Source organism: Clarias gariepinus, chromosome 1 (assembly GCF_024256425.1).
Source record: "Clarias gariepinus isolate MV-2021 ecotype Netherlands chromosome 1, CGAR_prim_01v2, whole genome shotgun sequence".
Classification (NCBI taxonomy): domain Eukaryota; kingdom Metazoa; phylum Chordata; class Actinopteri; order Siluriformes; family Clariidae; genus Clarias; species Clarias gariepinus.
In genome coordinates, this window is record NC_071100.1 from 21567415 (window position 1) to 21589718 (window position 22304).

The 22304-nt window shown below is 36.4% G+C and overlaps 1 protein-coding gene and 1 non-coding gene across 2 annotated transcripts; both read left to right on the forward strand.

The window, feature by feature from the left end:
* The first annotated feature begins 2444 nt into the window (after positions 1–2444).
* si:dkey-185m8.2 (trichohyalin) lies at positions 2445–12057 on the forward strand. The gene is made up of 3 exons (XM_053498447.1): positions 2445–2658; positions 3423–4187; positions 5349–12057. Exons 1-3 carry the CDS (start codon positions 2622–2624, stop codon positions 11303–11305), a joined length of 6759 nt encoding a protein of 2252 aa, XP_053354422.1. The 5' UTR covers positions 2445–2621; the 3' UTR covers positions 11306–12057.
* Positions 12058–16871: 4814 nt separating this feature from the next.
* On the forward strand, positions 16872–17036 carry LOC128531853 (U1 spliceosomal RNA). The gene has a single exon (XR_008361222.1). It is a non-coding gene; the product is annotated as a U1 spliceosomal RNA (small nuclear RNA).
* Positions 17037–22304: the final 5268 nt, after the last annotated feature.

The following is a 22304-nucleotide window of genomic DNA, read 5'->3' on the forward strand; positions in this document are numbered from 1 at the left end:
AGGAGAGTGATGTTTGATTAAATAAAAAGCTAAGGGAGGAATGTACAATGTTCATCTTTTATGTCTAGACAAGCAAGTTTTTAGACAGTTACCATAAATGATGATTATATTGAATATACGTATGATTGATGTATATTAAAAGGATTTTACATTAAATTGAATAACAATGAAATATTACATAAAACATATTTTTGTTTTTTTGCCTTATTATCAGATTTGTAACATTATTTCAGATCACTGGAAAACATAATATGTAAAACCAGGATATATTTTTATAATTCTCTTTACATACAATGCATCATGCTTATAGAGTATGTTACAGAATATCTGTCTTTCTTATGTTCTTTAGGCTGCATTTGTTATACATGCAGCCAGCTTAGATCACTCTATATCACTTCACTTTACCCATAAACCAGAGAAACAGAACGCTCTTGTTAGAAGCAGCTCTAATGCTGGGAAACATTGAGTAAAAAGTGTGATCTCAGAAACATGCTAAGTAAATCCAGACCAAACTGTGTTCATGTTGAAACAGCTTTAAATCATGAGCCTTTTAATTATGTTTGATGTATCCAAAGGAGATGGAAGTAAACTTCATTTTGGCATGCTGCGTTTCTTGAAACAATCTGCAGCCAACCTCCACAGTTTAAAGACTTGAAAAGCAGAGGTGTTGGGTCGGGGGGGGGGGGGGGGGGGGGGGGGGAGCTACTAACAAATGTGATAAATAGTGTTTCTGCCAATAATATATTTTTGTTATTTCTACTTTAAGAAAACATAAACACATTTTACCAAAATGATGTGCAATGTTTTTACTTTGGGCTTTTTTATTCTGTAATCTTGCTTCGGCATATTCCCGCAAATATTATGGTATGATTATGTTAAGGAGCCAGCGCAGTAACAAATGTAGCAGTACATACAGTCATTCTGTCTAAAGATGTTTACAGATGTCCAATACCTTGCTCATAAGAGTCCCTACATAGAGAATTTCAAGCATACATCACAGCAAATGGAAAATGGATAAGCTTAATAATTTCAATTTGAAATCGGTTGCCATCTCACATTGTCTCCAGTATGCTTATACCATCATCATCCAGAAAGGAAACCACTTTCACACTACGTAGAGAGGACAGTAGACTAAATGGTTAAATTACCCCATAAAATTAAACAAAAATGTTGAAGTACTTATTTTCCAACTACTATCAGTACACACTCATTATCATCATCATCATCATCATGTTTACAAGTGACTACAAGTGACTTTTAACTTATGTGGAAAAATGAAAACAAATGTGTATGGTGATAATAATTGAAAGGAATACCCATAGTCCATTTTAAACTTATCTTTTAAATCTGGAAGTATACCAAATGTAAGGGTAAGCACAGTGCTTCATAATGGACATTGAATAAAATGTTTAATTGTATTCATCTACCTTGTCTTTCATTTATAATAACCATATTAACTCACCCACTTTCACTTACTCATTGTCTATACTGCTTTATCCTGTATACAGTGTTGTGGGAAGCCTGGAGCTTATCCAGGAGACATAGGACACAAGGCGGGGCACACCCTGGACAGGGTGCCAATCCATTGCAGGGCACACACACACATACACACACTCACAAGCTCATTCTCACACTACAGGCAATTTGGGAATGCCAATTAGCCTAATGTGAAGGTCTTTGGACTGTGGGAGGAAATCGGAGTACCGGGAGGAAACCCACCAAGCACGTGAAGAACATGAAACTCCATGCACACAGGGACAGGAATCGAGCCTGGCCAGGAATCGAACCCAGACTCTGGAGGCTAACCATATTTAAAATGCTTTAAATAATATTTACTTATGTATAGCCATGAAAAGAAGGAAAGAAAGAAAAAAAGAAGTTCAGAACAGCATGTAGTTTTCAAGCCTTTACAATGTGTATGTGAAATCACCTTGAGTGTGATTTCCAGGCTGCAACACAGCAGTTGCAAACTTTAACAAAACTTTACTGAAGTCATAGACTGTTTTCCAAAAGGACAGAAATCCACTAATTTACTGTAAGCTTATATACTGAGGTAATTAAAGTGATTGATTGCAATATTCTTGAGGATCTGGTCTTGGAGTGCTGCTTTTTAGTGTTTTCACCACTCCAACACACCTGATTCCACTGCTAAGCTAATTGCCATCTTTTGCTGAGTTGAAGTTGTTGTGCTAGAGCAGGTAAATCACTTGTAAACACAGCACAAAGGGTACTTAAGAACTGTGGGTGGGAGCCTGTGCACAAACACTTGCTGCGAAAATAAAGTAAACACGTATGTAAAAATAAAGCTAAAATACTAACTGAAGTAGTATCATAGTGTGTAAAGATGCTACTCTTTACTATAGCAGCTTTAACCACAGGGTTATGATTTCCGCTCTGCTCATGTGTGTGTGCAGCACCCATTGCTACTTCCTGTGCTTCACTGCAACTCAGAAAGAAACCACAGGTTAATCACGTGACCTGGTTTCCACATTCTCTTTTGTACACTAGTCGGAAGTGAACGGTCAGTTTTAACAAGATTAAGTTAAAAGGATGGTAAAAACAAACATTTAATTGGATCCAAACAAAGAAGAAAAGAAACTGTGGTTGGAGGATACAGCAGGATGATGGACACACAGAGCTCCCACCCAATCAGTCCTGGTAAGCTGCATTTTTATATGAAGATGAGCACAGAGAAGACGTGTGCCTGAGCATCTGGAACATGTAGAAAACTTGAAAACCTTTCTACTCTACCTTGTATGTACTTGAGAGGTTTCTATATGATAGAGTTAAGGGACATTAGAACATCAGACAGGATTTGAGGTGATATATTTAAATATTTAAAGTAAATTAATTTGCTAGTAAATCAGCTAGTAAAGATTGCTTTTGTGGATGCACTTAAAAACATTTTTAGAAAAGAAATTTGTGATGCCATTGTTGTACAGTATCCAGAGTGTAATTTTTAAGTATGAACATGTGAAATCTCCACAGTAGGCCCACATAGAACTGCAGAATATCTTCAGAACTAGAGACCTTATTTGGAATGACTTCAGAAACCATTAAAGGTGTAAACACTTTAACACCCCGAACAAATTTGTTTTAAAAACAATCTAAAAACTTCCATAAAAAATTAAGTCTTAGAGACCTACAGCTAACCTGAGGGCTACTCCCCACTGGGCCCATTCCTTTGTGATGTATTTTGGAAGAGGAAGTAATTGTTTAAGCACTACAGACGCTGTGTGGGCGGGCTGTTTTTTTCTGCTGCTAGTATGAATTAATCAAGCAGTTGATGTGACCTTGCAAATTGCCTATTTAGTAAATCTCAATTTATAAATGAGTAAAATAAAATTCACACACAGAGTGATTTTTTTTGTTAATTAGTGTCAACAGAAATTAATTGTTTGATTTTTTACTATCTTTTGCAGGAACCAAACAGCAGGCTGCAGCAAAGACAGCAGAAAGCCCTCTTCATGATCACCCTTCTCTCCCAGAGCTGCGCCTGGTCCTGTTAGGCCGCAAAGGAACTGGGAAAAGTTCTTCCGGAAACACCATTCTTGGCGTGGCTGGAGTATTTGAGAGTGGGACGCCAACAGAGGAGTGTGTAAAAAGACGAGCTGACACAGCAAGACATCGTGTTACAGTGGTGGATACTCCTGGGTGGGAATGGTACTATTCTGGCAATGGCACTCCTGCCTGGGTGACAAGAGAGACAATGAGAAGTGTCACTGTCTGTCCACCTGGACCCCATGCTTTGCTTCTGGTGATGCGGTCCTTTGCTTCAGTCACAGAGGATTATTATAAGCAGGTGGAAGAACACCTGGAGCTTTTGGGCAAGACAGCTTGGCCTCACACTATGCTGCTGTTTACACATGGGGAGGAACTAGGCTCCATTCCCATAGAGCAGAGACTACAAAATGCAGGAAAGTCCTTTCAGAAGCTTCTCGAAAGATGTGGAAACAGGTTCCATGTGCTTGAAAACAAACGCTGTGGCAAAGATGGAGCACAGGTGAAAGAATTGATAAGAAAAATAGAGGAGATGGTAAAGGAAAGAGGTGGAAGGCATTATGAATATGACCCTTTACTTCTTGGGATTGAGGCGGAAGGGAAAAGGAGAGCAAGAGAGAGAAGAAAGAAACAAAGAATAATGGAGGCTCAAGCGCAAAAAGCGGTCATAAAAGCAGTGCTCACATGTGAGTCTATCTAATACTGTCTACCTGAATGTACAGAAAACATTTACCTTTAAATAGGTACAAAGAAAGCAAGTGTGTAGAAAAATAATTCTTTATATAAAGAGAGAAAAAATGCTTTAAGAAACAAATAGCTTGCATGATTCTTTATGATATTGTATTATTTATGTATTTATTTTGGATTGATCATGTGTTATTTATATTGTTGTTATTTTATTTCTTATTAGCATAAGCTAAATATTATTGTGTTTGTTAGGTAGTTTGAAATTACAGTAAATACACAGTTTAAACTATAGAATGTATTGTCAAAGGTTTTATTTATACACAGCGCACTCTGTCATTATATTTGGAGAGCCATCTCTGTTTTTATTGCACCTCACCAACTGTCCCTCACCTTCTGTCTGTCAGCTTAATGTCTTGCCTGAAAATAATAAACTGTTGTATTCGAGTATATGCAGTGGCAGAATGCATAATAACAGCAATAACCCTTTAACAATTTATCCACACACCTTTATTCAATCCGACACCAATATGACATTTGCCAACATCCTAAGTAAAAACTAAATGTAAATAATTTCTAACATTACCATAACGAATTAGCATCTTGTATAAGGACAATGTATAATAAGTAACGTTGTTCACTACCTGCTCATGTTCAATGAATTTTTTTTTTAACAAAAAGTAGAATGCTTCCTGTTACACAGAGAACAGTAGTTTCTCAATTATAAAAGTGTATGCGTGAAACTTGTGAAGATCAGAGGGTAAAAAGAACTTAGTATACTTATTATATTTTAAGATAACACAGACTTCAGATTATCTGACAAACACAAACACAAAACAAAAATGTGGAAAATAGGAACAAAAACAGGCATTATTATTAGAATACTGTTCTAGTTTAAACTTTGTGCATTGAGCCTCATAGACTCTGAAAATATGGCAAAATTCATGTAACTTATATTAGAAGCAAATACAAGATATTTTATAAATCTCTTGTATTTGCCAATAAAACAATTAAAAAATGACAATACATTCTATAGTTTAAACTGGATATTTCTTATTATAACCTACATAGCAAACACCATGAAATTTTAGTTATGCAATTTTAATGAAATACTTGAAGAAACTAAACAAACCTGTATTTATATGATTCATCATCTCACACAGCTGATATTGCATCACCTGAGGACCTTGACGAAATGAGCCTGTTCTCCAGGGGCTCCCGGCGTCTCACAGACCTGCGACTCATCCTCCTTGGAGAAAGAGAGACAGGGAAAAGCTCTGCTGGGAACACCATCCTTAGAGGGACTGCATTTTTTCAAACAGGCCAGGCCACAGAGGAATGTTCAAGGCAGCAGGCAGAAATTTCTGGAAGACTGGTAACTGTAGTGGATGTTCCTGGATGGGAAGGTGGTCCTGAAGGAATTACGCCAGACAAAGTAAAACGAGAGATCTCTACAAGTGTGACATTGTGTCCTCCTGGTCCCCATGCCTTTCTGTTAACACTGAGGGTGGATGCCCTGGTCAAAGCTACAGCAGTAAGAGAGCACTTGGAGTTACTTGGAGAAGGAGTATGGAGACATATCATATTGCTGTTTACTAGAGGTGATCAGCTGAGAGAAGGGGTTACTATTGAACAACATATTCAAGGAGGAGGGAAAGATCTTCACTGGCTGATGGAGAAGTGTGGCAACAGATATCATGTCATCAGCAGCACTGTCTTGGAAGGTGACACCTCCAAAACTCAGGTAACTGCACTCTTAGAAAAGATTGAAAAAATGGTTTCAGGAAATCGATGTGAGGCTTTCTCGCCAATTGTGCAGGAGATTCAGGACCTCGGAAAGCAGAAAAATGAAAGGTTCAATGTGAAGCTAAGAGAAGTTAATGAGAAGCTTCAGCGTCAAGAGGTGGAGCTCAAGAGGATGAGAGAGAGGGAGGTAAAAAGTATCAGGCGGCTTTTCGACTGGAGAAAAGACAAAGTCAAATCGCCAGAAAATAAAAGGAAGGAAAAAGGGGAGGGAATGGATCGGACCGAAGATGACAGAAAGAGCATCATGAGTGAGCTAGAGGAGAGGATGGCTTGGTTAACAGAGGATAGAGAAAAGGAGATTCATGAGCTAGGCCTGGAAAACAACAGGATCATTGCAGCTCTCAATCAGGGGTACAGAGAGAGGGGGGAGATTATAATTAAGTTAGAAGAAAAGGAAAGAGAGAATGAGGAATTTAAAGAAAAAGTGGATGAGCTACAAGTTAATATCATAGATCTTAAACGTGTCAGTATGTTAAAAGAGCAAGAAAGAATTGAAAGAGAGGAAAAGCTTACAAAAAGGCATGAGGATGCTGAGAATGAGCTAAAAGGGCAATTGAACCACAAACAGAAAGAGGGGGAGGAGCTAAAAGGAAGAGTTGAAGAGATGCAGAAGATGATGGCCGAATCAAAATTAACATATGAAAGAGATATCTTAATTAAAAGACAAGAGCAGGAGAAAATGCTAGCAGAGAAAAATGGACTTGAAAAAAGGCTCGAAGAGGAACAGAAGGAGATGGAAGAAATGAAATTGAAAACTGAAATCACAGTAAGAGAGCTAGAGGAAAAATTGAGAGAAATGAGTGAAAAGAGGGAAGCAGAAAAGAATAAACTTAGTGAAATGATAGAACTGATGACAACAGAAATGGAAGACCTGCAGGTTGCTTTTAGACAACAAGTGAAGTCTTCTGAAGCTGCAAGACAAATGCATGAAGATACTGTATTAAAATACAATCAGCTTGTAGATAAACTTGTGGGGAAAGATGCAGAAATTGGAGCTATAAAGCAGAGACAAAGTGAGCAAGAGATGGCTACGAATATTGAAATTCAAAAGAAACTGAAAGAGAAAGATGCAGAAATATCTGATTTGGTTAAAAAACACATGGAGAAGGAGCAGGAAATTGAAATCCTGAAACAATCTTTTGATGCCAAACAAAGAACAATGGAAAATGAAAAAAATGATACTAAGGTGAAAATGGCTGAGTATGTCTCTAGGATAAAAGACTTAGAGAATGAGTACAAAGAGATGGAAGAGTTCTTGAGAAGAGAAAATGTGATAATAAAAGAGGAAATGGACATAATGAAACATTTGAATGAGGAGATGGCTAGAAAAAAAGATGATGACACAAGGAAGACCTTAGAGACAAAGGAAAACACTATTAATCATTTACAGCAACAGAATGAAGACAGTATATCCCAAATTGAGGACTTTAAAAAGCAACTAAACAAAGTCCAAATCAAAGTGGAGAATCTAAAAAATCAAAATGCAGCACTCATTCAGGACTTAGATGGACTGCACATAACATGTGAGGAATATAAAAGGGACCTGCAGGCCCAGATTATAAAAAATGAGAGCAGGGAGAAAGAGATTAAAGATATACTCAACCAATCTGAAGAAATGGGGAAAATCAAAGATGCATTGAATCAGGAGCACATTAAAAAGAAAGAAAATGAGATTAATTCGTTGAAACAGACAAACCACATGCAGCAAATGGAGCTGGAAGTTATGAATGAAAGGGGTAAAGATCTGGAGAAGAGAACTGAAGAAATGAAAAACTACTATGAGGAGAGGCTTTCAGAAAGGATTGCTGAAATGGATGTTAAGGATGCAGAAAGGGAACGAAGACTGCACAATAGAGAGATGGAGCTTTGTGAAAGAGAGCAAATCTTGGATAAAAATATGAAAGAGCTTGAAAGAGGTAAAAAGGGCTTGGAAAAAAGAGATAATGATATAAACTGCAGGGAAGAAGAACTAAGAGATGAAAAACAGCAGCTGCATAAAAGAGAAGACGATGTAAGAAATAAGGAAAATGAAATAGTGCAAAGAGGAAAAGAGCTGACACAAAAAGAAAAGGAACTTGAAAGCAAGTACAACGAACAGAGGGATTTGTCTGAAAAGCAGGAATTAAAAAGAGAAATGCTTACGAAGCAGTTAGAAGAGAAAGAAAATGGGTTGAAAAAAATAGAAGAAGAACTTGCAATTAAACAAAATGATCTCCAGGATCAATCAAAAGAGTTGGAATGTCACAAAAAGAATCTAGACATCAGAGATGAGGAATTCAGGAAAAGAGAGCAGCAGTTACTAGAGACAAAGCAGTTATATGAGGCCAAGATTCAAGACCTGTCAAAGAGCATGCAGGCACTGGAGCAAAACAAGCAGGACATTGAAAAACAACAAGCAGAACTAACTACCAAAGAATGTAGCCTCATGCAAAGATCAGCTGACTTTCAGAATAAAGAGCAGGAGCTTTTCCAGAGAGAACATGACCTTCAGATCAAATACCAAGAACTGAAGAGTATTAAGGACATGCTTGATAAAAGAGAGCAAGAATGTGTTGATAAACAAAAAGAATTAGATATAAAGGAAAAACAAATTGCCAAGAAATATGAGGATTTTGAGGCTGCAGAAAAAATACTGGAAACAAAGGAGAAGGCACAAAGAGAATTTTCTGAAAAGCATGAAAAGGAAATTGAAAACATTAAGCAACAGCTTGAAGAGAAAGAACAGCAACTGACAACAATGCAGGATGAAATTTTCATAAAACAAAGTAATCTTGAAAAAGAGAAGAAAGACTTGGAGAATCTCAGGGAAAATCTGGCTAACAAAGAAAAAGAACTTAAGAAAATAGAGCAAGAGCTACTGAATTCTGATGAGCTGTGTAAAGTCAAGGCACAGGAACTGGAGAACAGCAAACTAGATAATGAAAAATGTCAAGCCGAACTAAATAATAAAGAATATGATCTGTTTCAGAAGACAAATGAACTTCATAAAAAAGAACAGGAGCTTGTCCAAAAAGAACATGACATTAATATCAAATACCAAGATATGTTAGAGGCAAATAAGAAAATGGAAGAACGTGAACATGAGTTATTGTGCAAGCAAAAAATCCAGGCAGCTGAAACTGATCAATTAGAAAATGAATTAGAGACTATCAAACATGGGTTGGCAATGCAAGAACAAGAACTGAGGAGTATTAAAGATATGCTTGAAAAAAGAGAGCAAGAATGTAACGATAGAGAAAAAGAATTAGATATGAAGGAAAAACAATTTGCCAAGAAATATGAAGATTATGAGGCTGCAGAGAAAATACTGAAAACAAAGGAAGAGGCACAAAGAGAATTTTCTGAAAAGGAGGAAAGGGAAATTGAAAACATTAAGCAACAGCTTGAAGCAAAAGAACAAGAACTGATGACAATGCATGATGAACTTTCGACAAAACAGCACACTCTTCAAAAAGAAAAGAAAGACTTGGAGATTCTCAGAGAGAATCTAGATAATAGAGAAAAAGAATTCATGAAAAGAGAGCAGGAGTTACTGAATTCTGAGGAGATGTGTAAAGTCAGGGCACAGGAGTTGGAAAAAATCAAACTAGATAATGAAAAATGGCAAGCTGAACTAACTAATAAGGAATATGATCTGCTACAGAGGTCAAATGAACTTAATAAAAAAGAACAGGAGCTTGTCCACAAAGAACTAAAAAACCAAGAGCTACTGGGCAAAAATCATGAGGTTGAACCAGTCCAACAGCAGCTTTTGAGCAACCAACAAAAGGAGATGACTGAAAAATGGCAAAGTGAATTAGAAGATTTCAGAAGTACTTTAGCCAAGAGGGAGCAAGAACTGGCTAAGAAAGAGGATGAGTTTCAGAAAAGAGAACAAAATATTAGGAGTGCAGAAATATATTTGGACAAGAGAGAGATAATTGTCCAGAAAAGGGAAGGCGAGGTACAAGCTAATAAAGAGGAAAATGACAGGATGATGAATGATATCAAGAAAAAACAAGAAATTATAGAAGAGATAAAATGTTCTATAGAAACAAAACAGCAAGAGTTATGCAAACTGGAAAAAGAATTTGGAATCAGAGAGCAAAACGTCACAAATAAGGAACAAGACCTAAATAATTTACATAAAGAATTGGAAATTAAGGAGCACAACATGGAAAAACAAGAACTCGATCTAAAGTTGAAAAATCAAGCATTCAAAAAAACAGAACAAGAGTTGAATGAACTAAAAATAACACTTGAATCCAGGAAGAACTATTTAGATACTCATACTGCTGAAATAGAGAACCAGAAACGTGAAATGAACATTGAGAAACAAATGTTGAAGATGAAATCAGAGCAGTTGGAAAAGTGGGGGAAGTATCTTTACAACATGGAGCTTAAAATGATCAACAGTAATCCCAGTCCTGATTTTCAACCATGGAACCAAAGGACAGCATCGAATATAACAGAGACATGGGACAATGAAACAATGTATCAAGAGATAGGGATTGATAATAGAACATGTGATAATGGAAATAACAGTGCAGTAGACAATGACCAGAGTTTGAAAATGGCTTCAATATCTGAAATGACAAACAGTGAGCTTGAGAATGAGGTATTATCTTGCCAGATTGAAGACAAAATAACACTAAATGTCAAAATAAAAGAGTACAAGAATGGAGCAAAGAAGCAGGAAGCAGGTAGTCTTACTAAAGAGGATGAAATTGAGGAATTCTTTGAGTCAGCTGGGTCTGATTGTCAAGTGAATCTAGGCATAGTCTACCAACTTTCTGAACTTAAGTTGATGCTTATCGGAGAAGCCTGGTCATCTCATCAGACAGCCACACGCACTATCCTGGGGCAAGATGTCGATGTTGGCAAGCCATGGAGAGGACGCATATCTGGCAAGCCGTTACTGGTTGTGGAGCCCCATGGGATAAAATGGAGATGTTCCAGAGATATGACTTTTCAAAAGGATCTTATACACAGTGTTTCACTGTGCAAACCTGGCCCTCACGCCTTTGTTCTTCTCCTGCCTGCTTATTTAACCTTCACAGGACAGTACAAAAGTGCAGTGGATTACACGATGGCCATGCTTGGAGATGCTGCATGGAAGCATACTGTTGTTCTGTTTACATGGGCAGAGGCTCTTGGAGAAAGTGGACAACAACACATAAAGAGAAACAGCGACTTGGAATGGCTTATCCAAAAATGTGGTGGTAGATATCATGTACTGGATAACAGGCACAGGGAAGCTCATGTAGTAGAGTTTTTGGACATGATTTATGAGATGGTGGCAGCAAACCATGGACATTATTACCAAGCACAGTGACTGACATTATTGCCACTATAATGACAACAGGTTAATTATGTGACAAAATGGCAAAACTTCTAATTTTGTAATTTTAATGTATTCTATAGGTTTTTATGTAATATTGTTTGTAACTTTTGCTTGTTTTTTAATTAATAAATGAGTACTATGCAAGTAATTGTTTTCTACTTTATATTTGCAAGGAAATTTCAGAATAAATTTTAAGGAAGGAGCGTTAAAAATACATAGAGAGACATACTTCCCTCTATGAGGACCTAAAGAGTTTTCAATTTTCCATCTTGTGTGGAGAAAGCTGTTATCAGTATTAATCTCTTTTATTTCACATTTAATTATTTAAAATGCTAAGAAACCCATAAAGTAATTAATGAAATCTCTATAAAACAAAAGTATCTTAATTTCCATCTTTGGCAGGAGTGCTGCTACACCTTACGACAGTTTATAAATTTATCTTAAATCCCAGTTGGAAATAATCTGCAAATGTTTAACTGTCTGTTTAACAAATTTAAATTAAACAACACATCTCAGATTGCATGTCATATTTTTCAAATAGCAAATAATACCTCATAGCAAATAGTAAATTAAATGAAAACAGTATCAGTTGTATGGACACAAACTCTGATGGTTAACATATTGACATGATAGAGCCACTGCGACACCTGCTGGCTCCATTGTGATCTTAATTTTATAGGACCATAAAATTCTAATCTTACCAATTAGAACATACCTAGATGTAGTTATAGCTCTACAATCATATGCTATCTGGAATTAACTGCTGTATTGCTGTACTAATTTCAGGAATTTAGGCATTTGAGGATTTTTTTGACAGTGTAAAGTGATTAGTGATTATACTTTCAGCAGTATTTTATCCAGTGTGAAAATGTGTAGTTTATATATATATATATATAATCAATTTATACTTGCTAACTGCTGTCAATATATTTGTACAGAATTTTTCATAGAATGTCAAAAGAAACATTAAGAATAAAGAGCCACTTGTGAGAACATATTTTTTTAGGTGGTGGATCATACTACAGTAAATCAGTCATTGTACTTTTCGGTCATACATTCTAACTGAAAAGTAGAAAATGTACCAGTAGTTTTGCATGTTTATATTACTTTTGCTCCATGATCTAGATAGATCTATGTCCTATACTATTAGAAATTGAATGTGTGTTATTAATATGCAAAGCAAATAATTGTATTGTGGTATAATGTAAAGGTTTCTTCTTAAGGGAGGAACCATTTTTTTTATTTAACTGAAAATTACCTGGTTACACAAGTAAACCAGTGATCAAGTTCTAAGAACTTATTTCAATTAGTATTTGTAACTGAAAAGATCAGGGTCTGAAAACCTGCATTTTGAATATATGTTTTTATATTTCTTGAAGTATAAATGCACATATAATGTGAACTTAATTGAAAACTCAAATATTTAACAGATTTGGCTTAATTAATTGATTAGATTCTAATTTTTAACTTCTTTATTTAAGAAAGTTAAATAAGATAGGATCAGGTTAGCAAAAAACACAATTTACTGAATTTTGTTCACAAAGCTAACCACCTGTGTAGGACTTCAAAAGGAGGTAATGATGTTTTATTATACAATTCATTCAAACACAGCAGAAGCCTTTAGCAGCAAAATAAATATAAAAGAACTTGCCATTAGCCCTGTGGCAAAGTGGTCTCTTGCTGGGTGTCCACTGTTGTGGTGACAGGTAAATTATGATTTCCAATGTTTCATTTGAAAGAGTCCCATTCAGTGTCAGAAGCAGAGTTTGGAAATGGAAATCTCTGTCATTGGCCACACAGACAGGCATGACAAGAAGCAAGACACTCACATGTAATCAGCAGTAATTGAGGCCTGTGACTGGCGTCTGTGTGACAGATATCCGTTTACCATACTTTTACACCAGACGGCCTGTCAAATCAAACTGCCTGAGCATGAGAAAGTGCTCGTTCATAGAATTTACTTTTCACTGAGATGTTGCTACCTCTCAGCAGGGAGACTATTTGGCTGTTTGTAAAGAAAGAAAAGCAGCACTTATCATTTATGCTGTAAAATACATAGTTTTTATTTGCCTTTCAAAGACCACATTGTTAGATTTAAGGAAAACGCATCACTTAGCTGAATATAACATGCAATTAAATAGCAAATTTGCTTTAAATGCATGGGGTGCATTAGCCTAGTCCATTAAATTGTCCATTAAAGTAACTATTATTTTAATTTAGTATCTGTTCATTTAGAGGCGGCATGGCGGTGTAGTGGTTAGCACTGTCGCTGTACCTCCAGGGTCCGGGCTCGATTCTCGTTTCTGTGTGCATGGAGTTTGCATGTTCTCCCCGTGCTTGGTGGGTTTCCTCCGGGTACGCTGTTTTTCTCCCACAGTCCAAAGATATGCAGGTTAAGCTAATTGGCATTGCCAAATAGCCCTTAGTGTGTGAGTGTGTGTATGTGTGTGCCCTTCGATGGATTGGCACCCTGTCCAGGGTGTACCCTGCCTTGTGCTCTAAGCCTCCTGGGATAGGCTTCAGGTTCCCATGACCCTCAATACAGGATAAAGCAGTATAAAACATGAGTGAGTGAGTGAGATCTGTTCAAATTCTTCTAAATACCCATACAACATGATTTCACTCAGAAACTTAATAAAAACCCATTTATTAACATCAAATAATTTATGATTAACTGAGAACAAAACATAATGTGTGTTTTTTGCCAATGCAATAATGAATCATATTCCAACCTTTAGCTATTTAGTCGGTCTCTCTTTTATTGCATTTAGGGGAATGAAGTAGTAAATTAAGTGGCACTTTGGATTGCATATCTGAATGCATATCTGCTCTTTTTTTATATATATCTAAAAGTTACTTTGTTGAGACATTGTTTGAAATCCAAGCCACACAACACTAGTTATAGGCCTTTTAAAACACTTTCACTCAGTTCAAAGTGGATTCAATATGTTATTTCTATCAGTGGTTAATAACTCATTTGAATAATGGATTTTCTAATGTAGGGTTTTGGCACTCGACCGGGTATGTGAATGTCTGATTTAGTATGTCATTACTATTCAAGAGGTTTTAAAAACAGTGAGCAGAGTTTTTATAGTCCATACAATAATTCACTGTGAATGCAGAGCATATTTTCATTGGAAATAATTAATACTTGTCCATTAACTTGTCCATTTGGAACAAAATGAAACACTCGTGAGTGTTCTACAGTCATTTAAGCTTTAAAGTACAGATGTTGGCTTATACAGCAGTGATTTATAAGCACGTATGTAACAACATATCAGTTTCATAGAGGTCTAAACAAGGTCACCAAACTGATGCCTTTTTTTAGAAGACATAATTTTGAGAAACAGAAACTTGACTGTGCCCAAGACCACATCAAAAGTTTTAAATATATTCCTCCAAAAATGGACACAATAAATCTGATGGACAGTGAGATGGACAAATTTAAATAAATGATGCATTCTAAAACTGTATCATATTTCATACATTGTGTTTTGACCATAACCACATCACAACACAACACCCAACATTATAGAAACATATATAATTTCTGGGTTTGTACACAATATGATTTTAAACTGTGCCGATAACATTACACAGTTTTGATGCACTTGTCCCAGCAATTTACTAGTGGTTGTTTTTTTTTTTATGGTCCAGACGTGAAAATGGCTTGGAGTGAGACAAGACTGGGTTTGGCAATAACTCCCTGTAATGGCAGTCACGTTTCTATGATATGCAAGTGGTGCAGTGGGCAGTAAAAGGTTGTGCATTGTCCTGGAAAAACAAATTGCATTTCCTCAGAGTGTTCTACTTACTGAATGACACACAGCATTCTTTAAAACATTTGTATCATTCAAATGTTTTAATGTGGCTAAGAGTCTCATCACTATATTGTAAATGTCATTCAATTGCATGCCTTCATGCATGAGAAATTTTATCACAATTTCTGATTTGAATGCCCCTTGTATGTTAGTAGACATCATCATCTGCTTTATTGGCTGTTATATAGCTTTGTAGTCTACAGTATGTACACACTAAATTTAATTATGGATTTTCACATCCCAGGATTATGGGGTTGATTAGCATATTTAGGGGAAAATGAACTGAAAAATGAAAAAGAAACATGAAAGAGAAAATAAAACTATTAGAAAAGAAAGAAATGCAATTTGTAGCAATTTAGGTCTAAACAATGTCTACACATAATGATCAGCAGAGGGGGCCGGTGTAGCACTCTTTTTAGCCACAGTCTTCTACGTTGTATATGGGCATGTTTTAAATCATACCTAACAGATGTGACCATGTATGACAGTTTTGAAAACTGTATTTTTTAGGTTCTGTTTTCAGTATTTGTACTATGTAATCAGATGAGCTACAGATGTTTAGCAGTGACAAAGAGTAACCAATTACACAGGCCCTTTTTTCAACATTTTAACTACTCACTAAGTAATGCATAATCTTGTGTGTTTTTGTGAGATTTACAAAAATAGAAATATCCATTAAATGCATGCACCCTGGGATGGATTGGCACCCTGTCCAACGTATACCTCGCTTCATGCACAAAGTCTCCTCCAATAGGTTCCAGTCCCCTGCAACACTGTACAGGACAAGTTTTTTTTAGAATATGAATAAATAAATGAAATGGAACTATTTGCAACTGTCCCCTAATTGTGATCATTCAACTACAATTGTTCCCTGCAGCCCTATGAAAAAAGATAAGACTTTGCACTGCATTTGCATCTCATACACTTTTGAGACATGTAACAAAGCATTAATTTATGTCTTCAAAAGTTATACAAGTAACTGTTTTTACACATCAGGATTTAGACAGCATTTTAAAAAGTTCGCAAATGGATACCTGACTCAGTCACATGTCCTCATCTGCATTAAGCACAAAAATTTTCCATAAAGTACTCTATTCTGAAAAATGTTGTCTAGCACTGTCTGACACTCATGCATGTGTTTACAGTGAAAAGCTTTTCTTTGAGCAGGAGAAGAAGATAAAAAATAGCAGAAGGGAAATATGACCCATTTTAGTTTTAACTCGATTACCTTTATGAAAAATTAATTGTGGCACGTAAAGCGTGATGAATAAAGCACAGTTTTTCCGAGGAAAGGATTAAAGATTGATCATGTATATAAGGATCACTAGCGGGAAAACGTTTTTTCCCTTTTGCAAGCATATATGATTTTGGACTGCCAATGTATTGCATAGGTATCCAAAGGCATATTACTTCATGAATTAGGGTAGGTTATTGAAAAAGTAAGCTTTTCAAAAACAGATAGTTGATGTTTTGAAAGGCTGAATGGAGCACTACATCTTAATCTTAATATAAAAACCTGTTTTCCTTAATTCTTCCTTCTTTTTCTGATCAAAATCTACACTGCAGTCAAAAGTTTGGACACACCTTCACCTTCAGTATTTCTTTTTGTTGTTGTTAATTTATTTTTAAATTTTACAGCAAGATATGTTTTATAATCTTAGAATTTCCAAAGTAACTAATTTTAGCTTTGATGACAGCTTGGCACACTCATGACATTCTCGCATGTCAGATTCATGATACTTACGTGGCAGAGGTGATACAATGATGAAGAAGGTGGTTTACCCAAGGCAAGGCTCAGCCATTGCACTCAGGCAGTGCTGACCCTTGTGAATTCCCAGAATGTGGGAATCTTAACTGCATGATTACTGATAGTGGGGACTGTGCGTTTGTGCTCTCCCCTGACACTACAGGGCAGTGGTAGCTCAGAGGACTAAATCAATGAGTTACTGATTAGAAGATGGTTTGATCCTCAGTTCCACCAGGTTTCCATTGTTGGGCCCATGGCCCTATCTGCTTCAGGGGCGCTGTATCATCGCTGACCCTGCACTCTGACCCCAGTTATGCTGGGATTTGCAAAAAAAAAAAAGGGGCTCCACTGTCCTGTAATGTATGTGTGACAAATAATGGCTTAGCTAAATGAGGTACTTACCTGAAATGATTTTCAATTCATAGGTGTGCTTTGTCAAAAGGTAAATTGTGCCATTTCTTACATTCTTAATGTGCTTTAGACAATCAGTTGACTTGTGCAGAGGAAGGGTGGGTACAGATTCTGATTTACAACACCTTAGCATAGAGCCCACATAAATGCTTCTTGAAGTGAAAAACTTATTTCAACATCCACTGTTCAGAGGAGACTCCGTGAGTCTGGCCTTTATGGTCAAATTGCAGCAAAGAAACCATTATTTTGGAAGAACAACCAGCAGAAGAGACAATGACAAAGAAACAAATGGTCAATAGATCAGTGGAAAACTGTCTTTTGCTCTGATGACTTAAAATTTGAGATTGTTTGTTCGAACCACTTTGTCTTTGTTAGAAATAGAAAGGGTGAACAGTGGGTTCCTGAATGTGTGGTTCCCACTGTGGAGCAATGAGGAGGAGGTGAGATGGTGTGAGGGTGCTTTGCTGTTGACACTGTTGGTGACTTAAAATTGAGGGCACACTTAAACAGCATGGCTATCACCAGTATTTTGCAGTGACATGCCATCCGGCCTGGTTTGCACTTAGTGGGACCATCATTAGTTTTCCAACTGGACAATGACCCCAAACAAAATTCTAGGTTATGTAAAAGCTGTTTGTCTAAGCAAGAGAGTGATGGAGTGCTGCGTCAGATGACCTGGCCTTTACAATAATTTTAATGTCTTCAGTATGTTGAAAACAATAAAAATAAAGAAAACAATTAAATAAGATGTATCCAAATTTTTGGCTAGTACTGTATCCTGTTGGTTTATTTGTGCTATTTAGGATGCTGCAGTGATTGTGTATTTGCTGTCATTGCTTACTACTACTTTACATTTGTGACAGGGAAGTGTAAAAACTGTTCATGGACTAACATTATTATATATTGTTTTGCATCTACATTATGCACAGATGTATTGACATTTTGGTATTTCTGGATAGAAGCTTAATTAAATTTTTGTAAATGTGTAGGAGGCAGCTTAGAAGAAGCACTAGCCATTATTTATTTGTTGAAAAATGTATTTGTTTATTGTTTGTGCCAAAAAATAGCACACAAAGCTTGTCAAACAAAAAAACAAACAAACAAACAAACAAATGAATGAATAAATGAATAAATGTGGTGGCATACATACATTCATTAATAATAATAATAATAATAATAATAATAATAATAATAATAATAATAATCAATGTAGCATAGATAATTGAAATAATTTTTGTGTTTTATATCTACAAATTCTTTCTTCCCTAAGATCTAAACGTTTTGGCATGAAGTACGAATGAGAAAATAAAAATCCCCTGTACTGTATACTTTATATGATCTAATTAGATTGTGCAGCTGTGCAGTGAGCCATCGTTTTACCATGGAATGAATTCTGGGAAAAAGCCAAGGGCAGATTTAAAGTAGAATCTATCTATGCATCTTTTTCTTCTGTTTTTTTTGTTTGTTTGTTTGTTTTTAGTTTTTTTGAAACATATATAAATAAATGAAATAGCCCATGATTAAATTGTAGCCTTATAATTGAAAGCACACACATTTAAACCCAAGGGATAATATAAGGGTTATTTTCCAAATAGCAAAATTATTATTGCCCACTTCTGGCCCACATTTACTACAGTCATCTGGCCCACATACAGCATGGAATTACAGTATGGTCCATGAGTTAGATTCCCAAATGCCACAGGCACAGCTGAATAATTATTGCATAGAATAAATGCATAGAGTCTACAATTTTTAAAAAGCAAAATTAAAGAATACTTCATAACACACTATTTGGGCAACCGAAAAACTGATAGCAATCATGTCTTTAAGCATGCCTTTATTATTATTATTATTTTTATTATTATTATTATTATTATTATTATTATTATTGGTGGTGGTGGTGGTGGTGGTGTTTTGTTAACCAGTGCCACAAGTGGACCAACAGAGCTACATCTTTGCCAGAAGTGGCCACAACCACTTGCTGCTTGGGTTTGTAAAAGTTTTTCAACAGGGCTTTATTTTCTTAGCTATAGCCTGTATAGTTAGTGAAGTATACCTAATGTGTTACACATGTATTACACATTTTCTTATTTCCCAACAATAAACTTTATTCTAAGTAATCATATTGTAGCACAAACCGTTCCGTTAATTCCATTTGTAAAACATTTCCAAAACTATCCTTATTGCTTGTTGACACAAACTGGACATTGTTTAGGACCTCGCGGATCACTCCCATCCTCTCCCTACTGCGTGTGCGGGGCATTTACAGTTCACGGGTCCGAGATGTTAACATGACTTGACGGGAAAACCTTTACGGAGACAAACGGGAGTATAGTATCAGGGAAAGCTGACCGAGCTGTGAACCGCAGCCCCAACACGGAGCAAATTAGCATCAACCAAAATAGCAGCGAGGTTCCAGGCTGCTGTGTGATGCAGAAAGTGTCTCTCAGCTCAGACTGTGGGGGGTTAGTGCGGGTGTCCACAGTGCACCCAGCACACGAGCACATCACAGGGGCATGGAATAGGTCATACATAAAGTATTTCAGTATAAAAATTTCACATTAAAAAAGGTTTAAAGGTATGTTTCTTGACTGCCGTGTGCAAGGCTTGGGTTCAATTCCCAAATAATGCCCAAACCAAAGCCACTGGATGCAGTGCCGGTCTCAAGCCCAGAGATAAATAGGACAGTGGCTTCAGGAAGGGCATCCAGTGTAAAACCTGTTTAAAAGTTGTGCGGGTTGAATGGTCAACCACAGCGACCCCTTGACAGGAGCAGCTAAAATACATTATGCATAGTGTTGGACAATTATTATTATAATATAAATAGTGTTGTACCTTATTATTTAATTTTTATCCATTACGTCTTCCAGTCTTATACAAGAAATGGTAACTGCTGCTACCATGTTCAGGATTCATGAATGGCTAGCCACTAATTCAGTAGCCTGCCTTTATCTAAACTGTCAGTGCTTAGCCAAATAAAAATGTAATCACCTCACCTCCATCACTATCAGTTGCCCCTGCACACTCACTCTCAAAAAGGACTTCCCCTCTGTAAGTGTAAAAAATACCATGCTGCTAGTGTGGTTAAAGATGTGACAATATGAACCCACAGCTGAGAAGGGGGAGGTAAGACTGGGGCACCAGTCAGTTGCAGCGGGTAGCTTTGTCACTTCACAGCTCCATGGTCAGGTTGAGACGTTATGTCAGCATGGGTTTCCTTCCCCCATGTTCTCTGGTTTTCTTTCCACATAAACATGACATTAGAAGGATTGGCTAAAGTGGCATTTACTGTAGTGATGATGCTGTTGTGTTGGGTCAGGATCGGTAAAGTGACAAAGTGTTTATGAAGACCTTTGTTTTAATTACATCCAGCCAAACCTGATACCTTTCCAAGCCAACAGAAGTGAATGAAAGGTAACAGGTTTGAGCAACTCATTAAAAATAACTGTCATTGCTATGTCACTGCCGAGAAACATTCATCTTAGCTAAGTAGCTAATTATGATTTCAGAGAAATAGAGAAAATGTACATGCTTAGCTTAGCTACATAAAAGCTATAACTAGCATAAATAGCATGATGGTAATTCACTTAACAATTTAGCTAAGAAATATGCCATCTGTTTGAACAACACCATGGCCTTCATTGAAAAGGTATCCATGCTATTGTATTTGTAAAAGATTAGAGCTTAAGCATATCCACAACAAATTCACAAGCTTCGAGAGAAATGTATGCCCTCAGGTCATCTCTAAAAATACTCAGACACTCATGTGATATATTACATGCGATATATTTAATTTATAATTAAGTAATATCTTTAACTAATGTGAAACCAATTTCTAAAGAAACTTTTTAAATTATTCTTCAGTCTTTTTATAACCATCTACCATTCGAGTTCTTCTGGTCTTCTGTAAGAAGGATGTGTATGCACCTCATTCTCTACAAACACTGAAGGGGTCTATGTGTGTATCCCATGTTTCATGCCCAGTATTCCCATGATCCTGATCCATTGCAATCATACCCATTCTGAGGATGTCATGTCATGTCTAAATAAGTTTCATGTTCTAAGATTTCATTGAATCACCTTTAGCTTTGATCACAAGCACACAATGTGGTGGCCAGTTACTGTGTTCCTCATACTCCTCCACTTGAGTCCTGGAGTATGCCTGCGTCATCAGGAAAGAAAAACTCTGTTCTTTACCTTATTGTACTCTCTCCTCAGAACTTCTGGATGAGAACTAACATGGGAACATCATCCTTATATAAAGGCAAAACTCACTTAATTATTTATCTTATGCGAGGCGGAAATGGCATCTTAAAAATACCTTGCAATGCTTTCAAAGTTATGTCTGCTAATTAATCAGTACTTAGAGCTCTGTTCAGCGAGGGACATCTTGTGCTCTGGCTACATTCTCTACACAGTTACCCACTTAGCCTCATCAAGTCTCTCATTTGCAGGCATGGAGCATTTAACCCTGTTAAATGCTTGCATGTAAATAAAATAACCTGTTATTCTGCTAAAATTCTGCTACAATTCTGCTACAAAAAAGGAAGGCTTTTTACCAAACTGTATAATATGTATGCTATCATGCTTGTTTTTGAATACCAAAGTCAATATTATAAATGATATTCTCTCGATTTACAAAATATGGTGGAATATCAATTGGCTGGGAACATATGAGGACAAATGATCAGTTATATTGCAGATGATTCAAATAAGTATATGCATAATCTGGTTAGAGGAAAAAATATTTATTTTTTTACAAGCAGAAACCTGATAAAGGTCTAGAATTATGAATGGAAGAAAAAAGAGATTGCATAGATAAATATCAGTAGCCTGCGTCAAGACATGGAGACAACTTTTGCTGACTGTGGACAAGAGGTGAAATATAGATTGGGAACAAGAAAGAAGGAATGGAATGTCAACACAGTGGGCACCTTCAATGCAAAAAAAAAAAAAAAAAAAAAAAGATGCATCTAAAAGTATTGTACAGTACCAAAGGTGGAATAGCAAA

Coding starts and splice junctions, on each gene's coding strand:
- si:dkey-185m8.2 (XM_053498447.1), top strand. CDS start 2,622: ATGATGGACACACAGAGCTCCCACCCAATCAGTCCTG. Junction 2,659..3,422: donor CTCCCACCCAATCAGTCCTG/GTAAGCTGCATT, acceptor TATCTTTTGCAG/GAACCAAACAGCAGGCTGCA. Junction 4,188..5,348: donor CATAAAAGCAGTGCTCACAT/GTGAGTCTATCT, acceptor CATCTCACACAG/CTGATATTGCATCACCTGAG.